The following is a 21,674-nucleotide window of genomic DNA, read 5'->3' on the forward strand; positions in this document are numbered from 1 at the left end:
CCGATTGCTCAGTTCTAGGAAGAGTCTTGGTAGTTCCAAACTTATTCCATTTAAGAATGATGGCCACTGTGTTATTGAGGACTTTGGGGACTTTCAATGCTGCAGACATGTTTTGGTACCCTTCCCCAGATCTGAGCCTCGACACAATCCTGTCTCGGAGCTCTACGGACAATTCCTTTGACCTCATGGCTTGGTTTTTGCTCTGACATGCACAGTCAACTGTGGGACCTTATCTAGATAGGTGTGTGCCTTTGCAAATCATGTCCAATCAATTGAATTTATCACAGGTGGACTCCAATCAGGTTGTAGAAACATCTCAAGGATATTCAATGGAAACAGGATGCACCTGAACTCAATTTCTTGTAGGGCCTGGTCCGGCACAATCGCTGTCTTTCACCTCTGACAAATTGAGGTCAGTGATCGCTATTCTGATGTCACAAAGCTATTTTTGGCCATAGGAAACTATTGTGGAAAAATATTTTTTACTCCGAATCGCAACTGAGAATCAATTCACGTTTAGATGGAGTATTTGGCTGTTTTGACTGCCAGAGCCAGGTTACCTCTGAACATATTATAGGGCTCGTCACCTAAACATCAACAATATATTATTGGGCTAGTCACCTAAACATTAACAGTAGATTATTGGGTTTGTCACCTTAACATCAACAGTAGATTATAGGGCTCGTCACCTAAACATTAACAGTAGATTATTGGGCTAGTCACCTAAACATTAACAGTAGATTATTGGGCTAGTCACCTAAACATCAACAGTAGATTATTGGGCTAGTCACCTAAACATTAACAGTAGATTATTGGGCTCGACACCTACATTTTATGAATATATTCTTGGGCTAGTCACCTAAACATCAACAGTAGATTATTGGGCTAGTCACCTAAACATTAACAGTAGATTATTGGGCTCGTCACCTACATTTTAAGAATATATTCTTGGGCTAGTCACCTAAACATCAACAGTAGATTATTGGGCTAGTCACCTAAACATCAACAGTAGATTATTGGGCTAGTCACCTAAACATTAAGAATATATTATAGGGCTAGTCACCTAAACATTAACAGTAGATTCTTGGGCAATCCTGGTTCTAAATGGAGAGCACAAGACCACATGAGTGATGTGTCATCCAGAACGGCAGGGAATTTTACAACATCACTCAACATTATCATCACTCAACATCTCTCTCTCGTTCCCTTGTCTCTGTGTGTGTTTACCTTTTTTTTACCTAGGTGCTTTTGTTGTTTATCCAGAACTGGGAGTTTTTACAAAATCTCCTCTTTTCCCTCCATCCCTTTTCATCACCTTTCTTATGTTGCGTTGTTGTAACACCACAGCATCACAATGTGGCAGCAACACAATGTGGTAGCAACACAACGTGGCAGCAACACAATGTGGTAGCATCACAATGTGGCAGCAACACCACATGGTAGCATCACAATGTGGCAGCAACACCACATGGTAGCATCACAATGTGGCAGCAACACAACGTGGTAGCATCACAATGTGGCAGCATCACAATGTGGCAGCAACACAACGTGGTAGCATCACAATGTGGCAGCAACACAATGTGGTAGCATCACAATGTGGCAGCAACACAACATGGTAGCATCACAATGTGGCAGCAACACAATGTGGTAGCATCACAATGTGGTAGCATCACAAAGTGGCAGCATCACAATGTGGCAGCAACACAATGTGGTAGCATCACAATGTGGCAGCAACACAACGTGGCAGCATCACAATGTGGCAGCAACACAACGTGGCAGCATCACAATGTGGCAGCAACACAACGTGGCAACAACACCACATGGTAGCATCACAATGTTGCAGCATCAAAGTGTCTACTGTTTCATCACCTTTCTTATGTTGTTTTGTTTGCAGAGGCCTCTCAGGTCAAGTTCTGGGGGACTATATCATACCCTGCTCAAGTTCTGGGGGACTATATCATACCCTGCTCAAGTTCTGGGGGACTATATCATACCCTAGTCAAGTTCTGGGGGACTATATCGCACTCTGGTCAAGTTCTGGGGGACTATATCGTACCCTGGTCCAGTTCTGGGGGACTATATCGTACCCTGGTCAAGTTCTGGGGGACTATATCGTACCCTGGTCAAGTTCTGGGGGACTATATCGTACCCTGGTCCAGTTCTGGGGGACTATAACGTACCCTGGTCCAGTTCTGGGGGACTATATCGTACCCTGGTCCAGTTCTGGGGGACTATATCGTACCCTGGTCCAGTTCTGGGGGACTATATCGTACCCTGGTCCAGTTCTGGGGGACTATCTCGTACCCTGGTCCAGTTCTGGGGGACTATATCGTACCCTGGTCCAGTTCTGGGGGACTATATCGTACCCTGGTCCAGTTCCGGGGGACTATATCGTACCCTGGTCCAGTTCTGGGGGACTATATCGTACCCTGGTCCAGTTCTGGGGGACTATATCGTACCCTGGTCCAGTTCTGGGGGACTATATCGTAACCAAAATGTTGACCTGCAAGTATTATTTTTTACTTTTGAAGAGAAAAAGGAAAGTTTGGATCAAATAAGTCATTTGCTTTTGACCTCAATGCATTCTAATAACCAAACCGTGTGTAACAGCAGTCATAATGAAAGTGAAAACATATGGTCAGTAGGAGAAAACATTAAGCCTCTCTTTACACACACACACACACACACACACACACACACACACACACACACACACACACACACACACACACACACACACACACACACACACACACACACACACACACACACACACACACACACACACACACACACACATATGAAGCAGTCTGGACTACATTAGCAAGTTAATTAAGGGCCTACCAAGAGGTAAAGCGCCTCCTGTGGGGATGTGGGCTTCGACAAAAACACATCACGATAGAGAGACACAACAACACGACATAAAGATAGACCTAAGACAACACAACATGGTAGCAACACATGACATACAGCATGGTAGCAGAAGAACATGGTAGCAACACAACGTGGCAGCAACACCACATGGCAACAACACCACATGGCAGCAACACCACATGGTAGCAACACAACGTGGCAGCAACACCACATGGTAGCAACACAATGTGGCAGCAACACAATGTGGTAGCAAAACAACGTGGCAGCAACACAAACTGGTAGCAAAACAACGTGGCAGCAACACCACATGGTAGCAACACAATGTGGCAGCAACACCACATGGTAGCAACACAACGTGGCAGCAACACAATGTGGTAGCAAAACAACGTGGCAGCAACACAATCTGGTAGCAAAACAACGTGGCTGCAACACAATGTGGCAGCAACACAATGTGGCAGCAACACAACGTGGCAGCATCACCACATGGTAGCAACACAATGTGGCAGCAACACCACATGGTAGCAACATAACGTGGCAGCAATACAATGTGGTAGCAACACAACGTGGCAGCAACACCACATGGTAGCAACACAACGTGGCAGCAACACCACATGGTAGCAACATAACATGGCAGCAACACAACATGGTAGCAACACAACGTGGCAGCAACACCACATGGTAGCAGCACAACGTGGCAGCAACACAATCTGGTAGCAGCACAACGTGGCAGCAACACAATCTGGTAGCAGCACCACATGGTAGCAACATAACATGGTAGCAGCACAACGTGGCAGCAACACAATCTGGTAGCAGCACAACGTGGCAGCAACACAATCTGGTAGCAGCACCACATGGTAGCAACATAACATGGCAGCAACACAATGTGGTAGCAACACAACGTGGCAGCAACACCACATGGTAGCATCACAACGTGGCAGCAACAAAGTGTCTACTGTTTCATCACCTTTCTTATGTTGTGTTTTTGTTTTGTTTGCAGCGGCCTCCCAGGTCCAGTTCTGGGGGACTATATCATACCCTGGTCAAGTTCAAGGGGGACTATATCATACCCAGGTCAAGTTCTGGGGGACTATATCATACCCAGGTCAAGCTCTGGGGGACTCTATCATACCCAGGTCAAGTTCTGGGGGACTATATCATACCCAGGTCAAGTTCTGGGGGACTATATCATACCCAGGTCAAGTTCTGGCGGTCTATATCATACCCAGGTCAAGTTCTGGGGGACTATATCATACCCAGGTCAAGTTCTGGGGGACTATATCATACCCAGGTCAAGTTCTGGGGGACTATATCGTACCCTGGTCAAGTTCTGGGGGACTATATCATACCCAGGTCAAGTTCTGGGGGACTATATCATACCCAGGTCAAGTTCTGGGGGACTATATCATACCCAGGTCAAGTTCTGGGGGACTATATCATACCCAGGTCAAGTTCTGGGGGACTATATCATACCCAGGTCAAGTTCTGGGGGACTATATCATACCCAGGTCAGGTTCTGGGGGACTATATCATACCCAGGTCAAGTTCTGGGGGACTATATCATACCCAGGTCAAGTTCTGGGGGACTATATCATACCCAGGTCAAGTTCTGGGGGACTATATCATACCCAGGTCAAGTTCTGGGGGACTATATCATACCCAGGTCAAGTTCTGGGGGACTATATCATACCCAGGTCAAGTTCTGGGGGACTATATCATACCCAGGTCAAGTTCTGGGGGACTATATCATACCCAGGTCAAGTTCTGGGGGACTATATCATACCCAGGTCAAGTTCTGGGGGACTATATCATACCCAGGTCAAGTTCTGGGGGACTATATCATACCCAGGTCAAGTTCTGGGGGACTATATCATACCCAGGTCAAGTTCTGGGGGACTATATCATACCCAGGTCAAGTTCTGGGGGACTATATCGTACCCAGGTCAAGTTCTGGGGGACTATATCGTACCCTGGTCAAGTTCTGGGGGACTATATCATACCCAGGTCAAGTTCTTGGGGACTATATCATACCAAGGTCAAGTTCTGGGGGACTATATCGTACCCTGGTCAAGTTCTGGGGGACTATATCATACCCAGGTCAAGATCTGGGGGACTATATCATACCCAGGTCAAGTTCTGGGGGACTATATCATACCCTGGTCAAGTTCTGGGGGACTATATCGTACCCTGGTCAAGTTCTGGGGGACTATTTCGTACCCTAGTCAAGTTATGGGGGACTATATCATACCCTGGTCAAGTTCTGGGGGACTATATCGTACCCAGGTCAAGTTCCTTGGGGACTATATCGTACCCTGGTCAAGTTCTGGGGGACTATATCGTACCCAGGTCAAGTTCTGGGGGACTATTTCGTACCCTAGTCAAGTTCTGGGGGACTATATCGTACCCAGATCAAGTTCTGGGGGACTATATCGTACCCAGATCAAGTTCTGGGGGACTATATCGTACCCAGATCAAGTTCTGGGGGACTATATCGTACCCAGATCAAGTTCTGGGGGACTATATCGTACCAGATCCAGTTCTGGGGGACTATATCGTACCCTGGTCAAGTTCTGGGGGACTATATCGTACCCTAGTCAAGTTCTGGGGGACTATATCGCACCCTGGTCAAGTTCTGGGGGACTGTATCGTACCCTGGTCAAGTTCTGGGGGACTATATCGTACCCTGGTCAAGTTCTGGGGGACTATATCGTACTCTGGTCCAGTTCTGGGGGACTATATCGTACCCTGGTCAAGTTCTGGGGGACTATATCGTACCCTGGTCCAGTTCTGGGGGACTATATCATACCAGATCAAGTTCTGGGGGACTATATCATACCCTGGTCCAGTTCTGGGGGACTATATCGTACCCTGGTCCTGTTCTGGGGGACTATATCATACCCTGGTCCAGTTCTGAGGGACTATATCGTACCCTGGTCCAGTTCTGGGGGACTATATCGTACCCCGGTCCAGTTCTGGGGGACTATATCATACCCTGGTCCAGTTCTGGGGGACTATATCGTACCCTGGTCCAGTTCTGGGGGACTATATCGTACCCTGGTCCAGTTCTGGGGTACTATATCATACCCTGGTCCAGTTCTGGGGGACTATATCATACCCTGGTCCAGTTCTGGGGGACTATATCATACCCTGGTCCAGTTCTGGGGGACTATATCGTACCCTGGTCCAGTTCTGGGGGACTCAATCGTACCCTGGTCCAGTTCTGGGGGACTATATCGTACCCTGGCCCAGTTCTGGGGGACTATATCGTACCCTAGTCCAGTTCTAGGGGACTATATCGTACCCTGGTCCAGTTCTGGGGGACTATATCGTACCCTGGTCCAGTTCTGGGGGACTATATCGTACCCTGGTCCAGTTCTGGGGGACTATATCATACCCTGGTCCAGTTCTGGGGGACTATATCGTACCCTGGTCAAGTTCTGGGGGACTATATCGTACCCTGGTCCAGTTCTGGGGGACTATATCATACCAGATCAAGTTCTGGGGGACTATATCATACCCTGGTCCAGTTCTGGGGGACTATATCGTACCCTGGTCCTGTTCTGGGGGACTATATCATACCCTGGTCCAGTTCTGAGGGACTATATCGTACCCTGGTCCAGTTCTGGGGGACTATATCATACCCTGGTCCAGTTCTGGGGGACTATATCGTACCCTGGTCCTGTTCTGGGGGACTATATCATACCCTGGTCCAGTTCTGAGGGACTATATCGTACCCTGGTCCAGTTCTGGGGGACTATATCGTACCCCGGTCCAGTTCTGGGGGACTATATCATACCCTGGTCCAGTTCTGGGGGACTATATCGTACCCTGGTCCAGTTCTGGGGGACTATATCGTACCCTGGTCCAGTTCTGGGGTACTATATCATACCCTGGTCCAGTTCTGGGGGACTATATCATACCCTGGTCCAGTTCTGGGGGACTATATCGTACCCTGGTCCAGTTCTGGGGGACTATATCGTACCCTGGTCCAGTTCTGGGGGACTCAATCGTACCCTGGTCCAGTTCTGGGGGACTATATCGTACCCTGGTCCAGTTCTGGGGGACTATATCGTACCCTAGTCCAGTTCTAGGGGACTATATCGTACCCTGGTCCAGTTCTGGGGGACTATATCGTACCCTGGTCCAGTTCTGGGGGACTATATCGTACCCTGGTCCAGTTCTGGGGGACTATATCATACCCTGGTCCAGTTCTGGGGGACTATATCGTACCCTGGTCCAGTTCTGGGGGACTATATCGTACCCTGGTCCAGTTCTGGGGGACTATATCGTACCCTGGTCCAGTTCTGGGGGACTATATCGTACCCTGGTCCAGTTCTGGGGGACTATATCGTAACCAATATGTTGACCTGCAAGTATTATTTTTTACTTTTGAAGAGAAAAAGGAAAGTTTGGATCAAATAAGTCATTTGCTTTTGACCTCAATGAATTCTAATAACCAAACCGTGTGTAACAGCAGTCATAATGAAAGTGAAAACACATGGTCAGTAGGAGAAAACATATAGCCTCCCTTCACACACACACACACACACACACACACACACACACACACACATTCTAATAACCAAACCCGTGTGTAACAGAAGTCATAATGAAAGTGAAAACATATAATTTCTCTTCACACAGACACACACACACACACACACACACACACAGAACCCCTCCCCCACACAACACATATGAAGCAGTCTGGACTACATTACTGGATTTGAGTTCGAGGTAGACTATAAAAAAAATTATATCTATTTATTTAACTAGGCAAGTTAATTAAGGGCCTACCAAGAGGTAAAGCGCCTCCTGTGGGTATGGGGGCTTGGACAAAAACACATCACGATAGAGAGACACAACAACACTACATAAAGATAGACCTAAGACAACACAACATGGTAGCAACACATGACATGCAGCATGGTAGCAGAAGAACATGGTAGCAGACCACATGGTAGCATCACAATGTGGTAGCAACACAATGTGGTAGCATCACAACATGGCAACAACACCACATGGTAGCAACCCAACGTGGTAGCAACACAATGTGGTAGCATCACAACGTGGCAACAGCACCACATGGTAGCAACCCAACGTGGTAGCACCACAATGTGGTAGCAACCCAACGTGGTAGCAACACAATGTGGTAGCAACACAATGTGGTAGCAACACAACGTGGCAACAACACCACATGGTAGCAACACAACGTGGCAACAACACCACATGGCAGCAACACCACATGGCAGCAACACCACATGGCAACAACACCACATAGCAACAACACCACATGGCAGCAAAACCACATGGCAACAACACCACATGGCAACAACACCACATGGCAACAACACCACATGGTAGCAACACCACACGTAGCAACACCACACGGAAGCAACACCACATGGTAGCAACACAACATGGTTGCAACAAAGTGTATACTGTTTCTGTTTCTTCCAAGTGTTTACTTCTGCTTCACCTGTCCCCTGACGGACACCTGTCCCTGACGGACACCTGTCCCTGACGGACACCTGTCCCTGACGCCGCACCCTCCAATTGGAGTGATTGTTCCTGCCCAAGCTTGAAAATCAAGTTGTCCGGGCTCTTAGCTTGCTTTCTATGCTCACAAGCTCTCGGAGTTCCGAGATTGGCAAACCAACATGGGCAGTAGGGCCCATTTGGTATACATGTTCGACAGAAACACTTGTTTGAATGGCAATAACTCTTCCGTTCCTGCTTCAGTGAGCATGCCAAAGTAAGCTGAACGAAGCCTATGATAGTAGGCTTGTGGGTGTTCATTCCCGAGCTTGTTTGACATGGTTAGCCAACGAGCGGTCGTGTTTGCGAGTCGCAGAACCACTGAATTCTACACTCTATTCTACACTCTTAGAAAAAAGGGTTCCAAAAGAGTTCTTTGGCTGTCCCCATTGGAGAACCCTTTTTGGTTCCAGGTAGAACCTCTTTTGGATCTGCGTAGAACTCTCAGGGGAAAGAGTTCTACTTGGAACCTGATACGGTTCTACCTGAAAAAATATTATTTCAAGGGTTCTCCAATGGGGAGAGCCAAAGAACCCTTTTAGGTTCTAGATAGCACCTTTTTTTCTAAGACTGTATGCACACAGAAATTACAATCAGCTTCTCTAAATTTCCTTGTGAAAGACTAACACTGTAAGATTGTATTGTATAATTTAGCTAGGAATGTTGTCATAGAATACGCTTTCAAATAATGGATGACATTTCCATGAATATTCTTATCATGTTACTGAATGTATCCAGAGTATTTTCAGATTTCGTTGTCAAAAAACAGCAAAGTAAATGTAAAATACAGATGAAATAAACATTGGATTCAGTCTTAACTGTTTTGTCCTCAACTTTAGTCCAACTCAATGGCGCCGGACGGGATGGCTGCTGTTTGACGGGCTCCTAACTATGCAAAAAAAATAATAATCTTGCATTGTTTGTAACTAATTTTGTACATAATGTTGCTGCTACCATCTCTTATGACCGAAAATATCTTCTGGACATCAGAACAGCGATTACTCACCTCGAACCGGACAAAGATTTTTTCTTTAATGAGTCTGACGCGGAGGATATACTGCCCAAATCCCTGTCATCAGCGTGAAGAAAATATGGAGGAGGGCGGGGTGCCTTGTACGAATTTGCCAACGAGTAGGTAAACCACCAAATCAAATCAAATGTATTTATATAGCCCTTTGTACATCAGCTGATATCTCAAAGTGCTGTACAGAAACCCAGCCTAAAACCCCAAACAGCAACCACCAACTTACCATCCTGAGACAAGGCTGAGTATAGCCCACAAAGATCTCCGCCATGGCAGAACCCAAGGGGGGGCGCCAACCCAGACAGGATGACCACATCAGTGAATGGACTACCACTCCGTGGCCAACGTGGCCAACATGCAATCATTGGAAAACCACCAGAAGCCAGAACCAAAATTGAACTTTTTGGCAACAATGCAAAACCTTATGTTTGGCGTAAAAGCAACACAGCTCATCACCCTGAACACACCATCCCCACTGTCAAACATGGTGGTGGCAGCATCATGGTTTGGGCCTGCTTTTCTCCAGCAGGGACAGGGAAGATGGTTAAAATTGATGGAAAGATGTATGGAGCCAAATACAGGACCATTCTGGAAGAAAACCTGATGAAGTCTGCAAAAGACCTGAGACTGGGACGGAGATTTGTCTTCCAACAAGACAATGATCCAAAACATAAAGCAAAATCTACAATGGAATGGTTCAAAAATAAACATATCCAGGTGTTAGAATGGCCAAGTCAAAGGCCAGACCTGAAACCAATAGAGAATCTGTGGAAAGAACTGAAAACTGCTGTTCACAAATGCTCTCCATCCAACCTCACTGAGCTCGAGCTGTTTTGCAAGGAGGAATGGGAAAAAATGTCAGTCTCTCGATGTGCAAAACTGATAGAGACATACCCCAAGCAACTTACAGCTGTACTCGCAGCAAAAGGTGGCGCTACAAAGTATTAACTTAAGGGGGCTGAATCATTTTGCACGCCCAATTTTTCAGTTTTTGATTTGTTAAAAAAGTTTGAAATATCCAATAAATGTCGTTCCACTTCATGATTGTGTCCCACTTGTTGTTGATTCTTCACAAAAAAATACAGTTTTATATCTTTATGTTTGAAGCCTGAAATGTGGCAAAAGGTCGCAAAGTTCAAGGGGGCCGAATACTTTCGCAAGGCACTGTATATGCACTTTCCATACTTCTTCTGTAAGAAACATTTTAATTTAGCTCTATCAATACAGGACAATTCCCAATAGTGTAAAGGGTTGACTAGCTTTAGGAAAGTTTTTTTCAAAGTTTGTCGTAGTCAGAAAGTCAGCTGTTCTGTATAAAAGACCATCCCTGGCTGTAGAGAAAAACAGACAGACAGAGAGGAGGGAGAGACAAAACTTCATCACTGACTCCAGATCTGAGGACAAACTCATCTGAATAACCACTCACACCAATTCAAACAGGTGAGTGGATTTAAAGCCTCTAATGACAAGGTTTAGATTCAGAGCAATATTTGTCAGATTTGCGACATCTCAGATTTAAAATGTGTTTTTTCAAATCATAGTTGGGTATTTCAATTCAATCCAAAATCATTAGAGTGGTGTGATTTTTAAATTGTCACTAGTCTATTAACCAAACAAAGGCTTGGCAATTATCGGGATAATGGTAAAACGCAAAATATTTCACCTAATCATTATCTTTTGGTTCAACAGGTGTGTGTGTTGTTGAGAAGACTATGTAATCCCAATGATAATTAATAATAATGAGACTCTGTCATTTTAATAATAAGTAATAATAATAATCTAGTAATTGTTATTCTGTCATTCTGGAGACTTTCTGTGGAGAAGTAATAAGACCAGCAGGAAATCTAATGGCTGTTATTAAGGAATGGAATTAAGAATTTATAAATATCTGGACGAGCAATGTTGGAGCGGCATAGACTAAGACTATATAGACTAAGATACAGTAGAATAGGATAGAATACAGTAGATACATATGAGATGAGTAATGTATAGACTAATATACAGTAGAATAGGATAGAATACAGTATATACATATGGGATGAGTAATGCATAGACTAAGATACAGTAGAATAGAATGGAATACAGTAGATACATATGAGATGCATTAAACATATGAGATGAGTAATGTATAGACTAATATACAGTAGTATAGAATACAGTAGATACATATGAGATGAGTAATGCATAGACTAATATACAGTAGTATAGAATACAGTATATACATATGAGATGAGTAATGCATAGACTAAGATACAGTAGAATAGAATACAGTAGATACATATGAGATGAGTAATGCATAGACTAAGATACAGTAGAATAGAATAGAATACAGTAGATACATATGAGATGAGTAATGCATAGACTAAGATACAGTAGAATAGAATACAGTAGATACATATGAGATGAGTAATGCATAGACTAAGATACAGTAGAATAGAATACAGTAGATACATATGAGATGAGTAATGCATAGACTAAGATACAGTAGAATAGAATACAGTAGATACATATGAGATGAGTAATGCATAGACTAAGATACAGTAGAATATAATACAGTAGAATATAATAGAATACAGTATATACATATGAGATGAGTAATGCAAAATATGTAACATTATTAAAGTGACCAGTGTTCCATTATTAAAGTGACCAGTGTTCCATTATTACAGTGGCCAGTGATTTCTATGTATATAGGGGCAACCGCCTCTAAAGTGCTACTGATTTCTATTGAACTTTCTGTGGGGAAGCTATAAGAATTAGAGGACGTTTCTAGTGGATTTGGACTTCTGCCAAGAGTCCTTTTCCGGCCAACGTACTCTAGAGGGACTGTCGGAATCCACAAGAACACACAAACTCAAGGTCACAGCTTGTACAACGCCCACACAGACTAATGGCCACATACCCATGCAGTACATACAAACACACAGGCTAAAGGCCACACACCCACGCAGTACATACAAACACACATAGAATTACACATGCACATTTACACGCATGTTTAAGCACACACAATGGTCGTATGTGGACAGACAAACGGCATCTCAGGTGAAACCATAGCATCAGGGCTTTCCAGAACCTAAGTACAAACTCAGACACATATATCACAAAAAAACATACGCTTACACAATACTGAAGGGTTAATGAAAGTGAGTGAGCGATTTAATACATGAATGAGCTCATTGGGGAGCTGCAGCGATGAGCCAAGGTCGTAATTCAGGGAGAAAATGGGGTAGAAAATACACTTGTGGCCATATCACCCTGAACATGCTTGATCTCGTCTGATCTCGGTGGCTGAGCAGGGTTGGGGCTGGTTAGTACTTGGATGGGAGACCATCTGGGAATGCCAGGTGCTGTAAGCTCTAAACCAGGGCTGTCCAACCCTCTTCCTGGAAATCTAGAGTCCTGGGGTTTTCAGTCCACACCTGGTTCTACTTATTAGCTGCTCAACAAGACCTTAACTAGCTGAATTAGGGTTGGACTGAAAACCTACAGGATAGTAGACCTCCAGGAAGAGGGTTGGGAAAGCCCTGCTCTAAACAATAAATAAAAAAATGCATGAATGACCAGAAGTGAAGTTAAAAATAGGTTGGAATGAGTAGAAGAGTGTAGGAAATTTGAGTAGAATTGGGATTTGATTGGGATGGGACCGGGAGCTGTCACTGAGAGATGATCCTAACAGCGTTTACTGTGGAAGCTCTTGAGTCAGGTAAAGGGGTCTACACAGTCTTTGCAAACAGAGCTGACAGATCAAATCAAATTTTGTTGGTCACATATAATCTCAGCAACAAAAGAAACGTCACTTTTTTAGGACCCTGTCTTTCAAAGATATTTCGTAAAAATCCAAATAACTTCACAGATCTTCATTGTAAAGGGTTTAAACACTGTTTCCCATGCTTGTTCAATGAACCATAAACAATTAATGAACATGCACCTGTGGGACGGTCGTTAAGACACAATTAAGGTCACAGTTATGAAAACACTAAAGAGACCTTTCTACTGATTCTGAAAAACACCAAAAGAAAGATGCCAGGGTCCCTGCTCATCAAACGTGCCTTAGGCATGCTGCAAGGAGGCATGCGGACTGCAGATGTGGCCAGGGTCCCTGCTCATCTGCGTGAGCGTGCCTTAGGCATGCTGCAAGGAGGCATGCGGACTGCAGATGTGGCCAGGGTTCCTGCTCATCTGCGTGAGCGTGCCTTAGGCATGCATCGAAGTAATGAGCGTTACACCAAGGCCTGTACTCTGGAGCGGGATCGATTTGGAGGTGGAGGGTCTGTCATGGTCTGGGGCGGTGTGTCACAGCATCATCGGACTGAGCTTGTTGTCATTGCAGGCAATCTCAATGCTGTGCGTTACAGGGAAGACATCCTCCTCCCTCATGTGGTACCCCTCCTGCAAGCTCATCCTGACATGACCCTCCAGCATGACAATGCCACCAGCTATACTGCTCGTTTTGTGCGTGATTTCTGGCTAGACAGGAATGTCAGTGTTCTGCCATGGCCAGCGAAGAGCCTGGATCTCAATACCATTGAGCACGTCTGGGACGTGTTGGATTGGAGGGTGAGGGCTAGGGCCATTCCCCCCAGAAATGTCGAGGAACATGCAGGTGCCTTGGTGGAAGAGTGGGGTAACATCTCACAGCCAGAACTGGCAAATCTGGTGCAGTCCACAAGGAGGAGATGGACTGCAGTTCTTAATGCAGCTGGTGGCCACACCAGATACTGACTGTTACTTTTGATTTTGACCCCCCCCCCCCCTTTGTTCAGGGACACATTATTCACATGTCTGTGGAACTTGTTCGGTTTATGTCTCAGTTGTTGAATCTTGTTATGTTCATACAAATATTTACACATGTTAAGTTTGCTGAAAATAAACACAGTTGACAGTGAGAGGACGTTTCTTTTTTTGCTGAGTTCACGTGTTTAGCAGATGTTATTGGGGGTGTAGGGAAATGCTTGTGTTTTTAGCTTCAACAGTGCAGTAATATATAACAAGTAATATCTAACAATTTCACAACAATACACACAATACACACAAATACAAAGTAAAGGAATGGAATTTAGAATATATACATCTTTGGACAAGCAATGTCAGAGCAGCATAGACCAAGGTACAGTAGAATAGAATACACTATATGCATATGAGATGAGTAATGCAAAATATGTAAACATTATTAATGTGTTCCAGTGTTCCATTATTAATGTGTTCCAGTGTTCCATTATTAAAGTGGCCAGTGATTTTGTGACAATAACTCAGACCCAGGCGCAGAGAAACACAGCAGGCAGAGGTGAGGGTAAATACAGAATGTTTACTGAAGACTTCATAGAAAAAACAAAGCAATTGCACATGAGTACTACACAAAACAAGAGACCTGAGCAACTGGCCCAGTCCACCAAGGAACCTAAACCAATAAGCCCAATCAGGCTCACCTGGACACTAGAAAACATAGGGATGCCCTCCACTGGCACCCTCAGGGAGTACACTCCAAGATGACATCTAACCTGTGACAGATTTCAAGTCTATGTATATAGGGCAGCCACCTCTAACCTAAAAGAACTTCACTGGACTCTATGTAAACTGCAAACCATATATCCTGAGGTTGCATTTATTGTAGCTGTGGATTTTAACAAAGCTAATTTGAGAACAAGGTTACCTAAATTCTACCAGCACATTGATTGTTGTACCCGCTTGAGCAAAACATTGAACAACTTCTACTCTATCTTCCGCGATGCATACAAGACCCACCCCCTGCCCTCCCTTCGGCAAATCTGACCATAACTCCATCTTGTTGCTTCCCTCCTAAAGGCAGAAACTAAAACAGGTGCTTAGGTCTATCCAATTCTGGTCTGAACGTTCGGATTCCACACTTCAAGATTGCTTTGATCACGTGGACTGGGATATGTTCCGGGTAGCCTCAGACAATAACATCGAAGTATACTCTGACTCGGTGAGTGAGTTTATTAGGAAGTGCATTGGAAATGTTGTACCCACTGTGACTATTAAAACCTTCCCTAACCAGAAACTGTGGTAGCATTTTCGCAAAACTGAAAGCACAAACCATCGCATTTAATCATGGCAAGGTGACTGGAAACATGACTGAATACAAACAGTATTCTATTCCCTCCACAAGGAAATCAAACAAGCAAAGTGTCAGTATAGAGACAAAGTAGAGTCGCAATTCAACGGCTCAAACGAGACATATGTGGTAGGGTCTACAGACAATCAAGGGAAAAAAAAGGAAAACCAGCCCCATCGTGGACATCAACGTCTCGCTCCCAGACAAATTAAACAACTTCTTTGCGCGCTTTGAGGACAATACTGTGTCCCCGACAAGGCCCGCTACCAAAAACTGTGGGCTCTCCTTCAACGTGGCCAACGTGAGTAAAACATTTAAGTGATAACCCTCGCAAGGCTGCATGCCCAGATGGCATCCCTAGCCGCGTCCTCAGAGAATGTGCAGACCAGCTGGCTGGTGTTTACGGACATATTCAATCAATCCCTATCCCAGTCTGCTGTCCCCACATTCTTCAAGATGACCACAATTGTTCCTGTTCCTAGGAAAGCTAAGGTAACTGAACTCAATTACTATCACCCCGTAGTACTCACTTCTGTCATCGTGAAGTGCTTGGAGAGTCTAGTCACCTCCACCCTACCTGATACCCACTCCAATTTGCTTTCCGTTCCAATGGGTCCACAGACGATGCAATCGCCGTCAGACTGCACACTGCCCTCTCCCATCTGGACAAGAGGAATACCTATGTAAGAATGCCGTTCATTGACTGCAGCTCAGCATTCAATGCCATAGTACCCTCCAAACTCATCATTAAGCTTGAGACCCTGGGTCTTGACCCCACCCTGTGCAACTGGGTCCTGGACTTCCTGACGGGCCTCCCCCAGGTGGTGAAGGTAGGAAACAACATCTCCACCCCGCTGATCCTCAACACTGGGGCCCCTCAAGGGTGCGTTCTCAACCCTCTCCTGTACTCCCTGTTCACCCATGACTGCATGGCTATGCATGCCCTCAACTCAAACATCAAGTTTGCAGATGACACTGCAGCTTTATTACCAACAACTTTGAGACAGCCTACACTGAAGGACCTTGGAGTGTGGTGTCAGGAAAATAACCTCTCAGTGAACGTCAACAAAACAAAAGGAGATGATCATGGACTTCAGGAAACAGCAGAGGGAGCACCCCCGATCCAAATTGACTGGACAGTAGTGAAGAAGGTGGAAAGTTTTAAGTTCCTCAGCGTACACATCACAGACAAACTGAAATGGTCCACCCACACAGACAGCATGGTGAAGAAGGAGCAACAGCGCCTCTTCAACCTCAGGAGGCTGAAGACATTTTTCTTGTCATCTAAAACCCTCACAAACTTCTACAGATGCACAATCGAGAGCATCCTGTCGGGCTGTATCACCTCCTGGTATGGCAACTGCACCGCACAACGCATCACCAGGGGCAAAGTACCTGCCCCCCAGGACAGCACAGGAAGGCCTAAAAGACCCAGCTGTCATCCAGAAGGCGAGTTCAGTACAGGTGCATCAAAGCTGGGACCGAGAAACTGAAAAACAGCTTCTTTCTCAAGGCCATCAGAATGTTTAAAACTTCTTAAGGCTGCAATCCCGTTAACGGGATCGATATGCCAACAGCCAGTGAAAGTGCAGGGCGCCAAATTCAAAACAACAGAAATCTCATAATTAAAATTCCTCAAACATACAGGTATTTTATACCTTTTTAAAGGTAATCGTGTTGTTAATCCCACCACAGTGTCTGATTTCAAATATGATTTTCAGCGAAAACACCACAAACGATTATGTTAGGTCACCCCCAAGCCACAGAAAAAACACAGCCATTTTTCCAGTAAAATTAATCACTAACCTTTGATGATCTTGGCGCGGCAGGGTAGCCTAGTGGTTAGAGCGGACTAGTAACAGAAAGGTTGCAAGTTCAAATCCCTGAGCTGACAAGGTACAAATCTGTGTTCTGCCCCTGAACATGCAGTTAACCCACTGTTCCTAGGCCGTCATTGAAAATAAGAATTTGTTCTTAACTGACTTGCCTAGTTAAATAAAGGTAAAAACATTTTTTTTTTTATAAAATCAAATCAGATGACACTCATAGGACTTCATGTTACACAATACATGTTTGTTTTGTTTGATGAAGTTCATATACAAAAATCTGAGTTTACATTGGCGTGTTACGTTCACTAGTTCCAAAAACATCCAATGATTTTGCATGCCCACATCGATTCAACTTAAATACTCATAAATGTAGATGATAATACAAGTTATACACATGGAATTATAGATATACCTCTCCTTAATGCAACTGCTGTGTCAGATTTCAAAAAAACGTTACGGAAAAAGCAAAGCATGCAATAATTTTGGAGTCAACATAAACCAGAAATTACATGATAAATATTCCCTTACCTTTGATGATCTTCATCAGAATGCACTCCCAGGAATCCCAGGTCTACAATAAATGCTTGATTTGTTCGATAATGTCCATTATTTATGTACAATTAGCTACTTTTGTTAGCGCGTTTGGTACACCTATCCAAACGCTGGTGCTGGTCGACCATTTCTTCGGACAAAAACTTCAAAAAGTTATATTACAGGTCAAAGAAACTAAAATGTCAAACTAAGTACAGAATCGGTCATTAGGAAGTTTTTATCATACATCTTCAATAAAGTTCCAACCGGAGAATTCCTTTGTGTCTTGAGGAGGAACGGAACGCAGGAAAATATCATTTGGTATGCGCGTGACCGGGAAATGGCTCTCTGCCAGTAGCCTGACTCATTCCCCTCTTATTCAGTCCCACAACACAGTAGAAGCCTCATTCAATTTTCTATAGACGGTTGACATCTAGTGGAAGCCCTAGGAAGTGCAACTTGATCCATATCCCACTGTGTATTCAATAAGGGCTGGGTTGAAAATCGACCAACCTCAGATTTCCCACTTCCTGTTTGGATTTCTTCTGAGGTTTTTGCCTGCCATATGAGTTCTGTTATACTCACTGTACACTGATGCCAGCGATGTAGGAGCAAGGGCTGCTTTGTACACTGATGCCAGCGATGTAGGAGCAGGGGCTGCTTTGTACACTGATGCCAGCGATGTAGGAGCAGGGGCTGCTTTGTACACTGATGCCAGCGATGTAGGAGCAGGGGCTGCTTTGTGCACTGATGCCAGCGATGTAGGAGCAGGGGCTGCTTTGTACACTGATGCCAGCGATGTAGGAGCAGGGCTGCTTTGTACACTGATGCCAGCGATGTAGGAGCAGGGGCTGCTTTGTACACTGATGCCAGCGATGTAGGAGCAGGGCTGCTTTGTACACTGATGCCAGCGATGTAGGAGCAGGGGCTGCTCTGTACACTGATGCCAGCGATGTAGGAGCAAGGACCGCTTTGTCATTACAGGGTATTGATGAGAATTATTTCATTTAATCAATTTTGGAATAAGGCTGTAACATAACAAAATGTGGAAAAAGTCAATGGGTCTGATTACTTTCCGAATGCACCATAACCCCACTGTATATAGTGGTTTCATTTCAAGTCACAAAGTGCTTCACATCATGGAGTTTAAACAGTCTCTCTCTCCTTCTCTCGCCCCCAAACCTCTCACTTTCTCTCATCCCTTCTGTCTCTTCCATTTTCTTCCCCACTCCTCTCATACTCGCTCTCCTCCTTTTTCTCTCTCTCTTTCTCCTCCCTCGCCTCCCTCCCTTTAGTTCAGTAATGCCTTTATCAGCCCCTCCTCTCTTCTCCCTTCCTCTCCTCCTTCTGCTTTCTCAACTGGACTCCGCCCTCACCTGTCGTACTGCCAGCCAATCCCAGTGTGACTCTGCACCCTTTGTCCCCGGTCACAACCTGGCAGGGGAGGGTTTCGATGTGGTGACCCTGAAACGTAAAGGGGCCTACCTGATTGACCTGAGGACCTACCTGTCCCCCAGTAAAACCTGTACACTGTGTAGTAACCCCCTACAGGGGAACGAGCTGCAGAAAATACCCCTGTCTGTTGTAGACTGGAGGCCCTACAGCCACTGTACTGAGGATATCTCCAGCCACTCTCATGCGTCTGTCAGGTGAGTAGGATGGTTTCTGACTGTTTCCTTGATGGAAATTGGACAGTAAACATCTCTCCTCTGCTCTCCTCTCCTCATCTATCCTCTCCTCCTCTCCTCCAGTAACCTGGCACAGTCCACTACCAACGAGATCTCTACAAAATGGAAGGGGGGTTTGAGTAATGAGGCGAAGGTGTCTGTAAGCGTACCTGTGGGACCGGTGATTGTGAGTGTGGAGAAGGATGTGGGTGCTAGCATAGAGATGGGAGGGTCCCAGTCGGATGTAGCCATCTTTGCCACGACCAAGACCAAAGAGGACCACCACTCTTTCTTCTCACAGAACCTACGCTGCTGTCACTACAGGTAATAATAACAATAATGATTTGTTAAAAAAACGAAACAAAATGTGAAAACAATATGACCTCATGTGATTTTATTTACAACACGGGATGCAAAATGTAAAAATGACAACATTTTAGACAAAAACCTCCAGACCATTCAACAGCATCCCAAGGACGTCCAAAAAACATCCTCGGGGACATCCCTGGAACAAACCGGGAACTAGACATAAACCTCCAGGGGACCATGACAAAACGTTCTGAGATTGTTCTGGAACGATTGTTTTAGGTTGGAGGAAGTGATTGGCTTGCTCTGAAAAGGCAGTGCTACCCTCCTATGGAACAGGACCAACTAGCCCTGGGCTAAGTGCAGTGCTAACCCTGCTATGGAACAGGACCAGTTAGCCCTGGGCTAAGTGCAGTGCTAACCCTCCTATGGAACAGGACCATTAATCTCTAATTTGTATTTTGATCAGATCAGAATTGGGCAAAAGATCAGAATTGGTGTGCCTGTGTAAACGCAGCCACAGTGTCACAGATACATTGTCACTGTGTCCGCGGCCCAGTTAATCTAACTATTCTCTCTGTCATCGTTGATTTAATTGACTTATTTCAGCAGTGTGTAATTTAAGTGTATAGTTGTATAATTTTGGTGGGTTAAATTATGCTGTTTTAATGTTGCTCTTGGATCACTATGATAAATATAATCGTTTTTATTGAGTGTATTTTTTTAAATAAAGCTGAAATTAACTTTGAAGTCCAATGTGTTACAGTTGATATCAATAATTGACACAGGATATGGTAGAAGGATACAGGATATGGTAGAAGGATACAGGATATGGTAGAAGGATACAGGATATGGTAGAAGGATACAGGATATGGTAGAAGGATACAGGATATCGTAGAAGGATACAGGATATGGTAGAAGGATACAGGATATCGTAGAAGGATACAGGATATGGTAGAAGGATACAGGATATCGTAGAAGGATACAGGATATCGTAGAAGGATACAGGATATGGTGGCGTAGAAGGAAGCTCAAAATGCTGTGAACCAAGACGTTGTGAGTTCAAATCCCAGACGAGGACATGTTACATAAGCCTGGCTGTATAAATACACAATGTAGTATTTTCACATTCCAAAATAATTTAATTGTGGACACTACATCACTGCACTCTTGCTCCTCATTTTGCAAGTCACCTTGACACGTTTACGAGTTGCTGTGCGTTTTGTTGCCAACCTATTTTGCTACCTGACAACTTTAAGGTTTTTAGTTTTTAATTACCGTTTATATTTTTGTTTTTTCCCTCAACTTTTTCACTCCGGACGCTTTATCTGGACACGATTCGTCAGGACCTCCAACAGCCGAAGCTAAGTAGTAACATTAACATGATGCCTTCTAATTGCAGTCGCTGTACTCATAATATACAGGAGAACGATCACCTTACGGCGAGGATAGCTGTGCTACAAGCCCAGCTTCAGACGCAATCGTTAGGCAAGGGTAATTTCAGTGTAGGAAAGGATGAAACAGCGTCTGTGCCACCAGTAAGTACAGATAGTAGTATACATCCCCAGGCACAGTCCCCGCAGCCGGACAACTTTCTCACGGTTTCTGGAAGGAAATGCTGTAGGAACGCTCAACCGGTGTCGCTCATTCAGCCGACAGAAACTTTCAACCGGAGTGAGAGGCCGAGCCTTCTCTGGTCTCTACTCCTCCCGTTACGGGGTCTGAGACGCCGAAGCTTCCCACCATTAGCTCTGACAAATTGAAAACTCTAGTCATTGGCGACTCCATTACCCGTAGTATTAGACTTAAAACGAATCATCCAGCGATCATAC

At 44.7% G+C, this 21,674-nt stretch overlaps 1 protein-coding gene and 1 pseudogene across 1 annotated transcript in view; both read left to right on the top strand.

Annotated features, from left to right (window-relative positions):
• The first annotated feature begins 10,770 nt into the window (after positions 1-10,770).
• Positions 10,771-21,674, top strand: part of LOC116363964 (perforin-1-like) — a 29,445-nt gene continuing 18,541 nt past the window's right edge. Inside the window, exons 1-3 of the mRNA XM_031817278.1 lie at positions 10,771-10,873; positions 19,165-19,518; positions 19,621-19,860. Coding sequence (XP_031673138.1) covers positions 19,172-19,518; positions 19,621-19,860 — 587 coding nt within the window. The 5' untranslated portion in view covers positions 10,771-10,873; positions 19,165-19,171. The remainder of the gene's footprint in view (positions 10,874-19,164; positions 19,519-19,620; positions 19,861-21,674) is intronic.
• Positions 12,674-12,792, top strand: LOC116363968 (uncharacterized; annotated as a pseudogene).

The sequence above is a fragment of the Oncorhynchus kisutch genome, unplaced genomic scaffold, assembly GCF_002021735.2.
Source record: "Oncorhynchus kisutch isolate 150728-3 unplaced genomic scaffold, Okis_V2 scaffold975, whole genome shotgun sequence".
Lineage (NCBI taxonomy): Eukaryota > Metazoa > Chordata > Actinopteri > Salmoniformes > Salmonidae > Oncorhynchus > Oncorhynchus kisutch.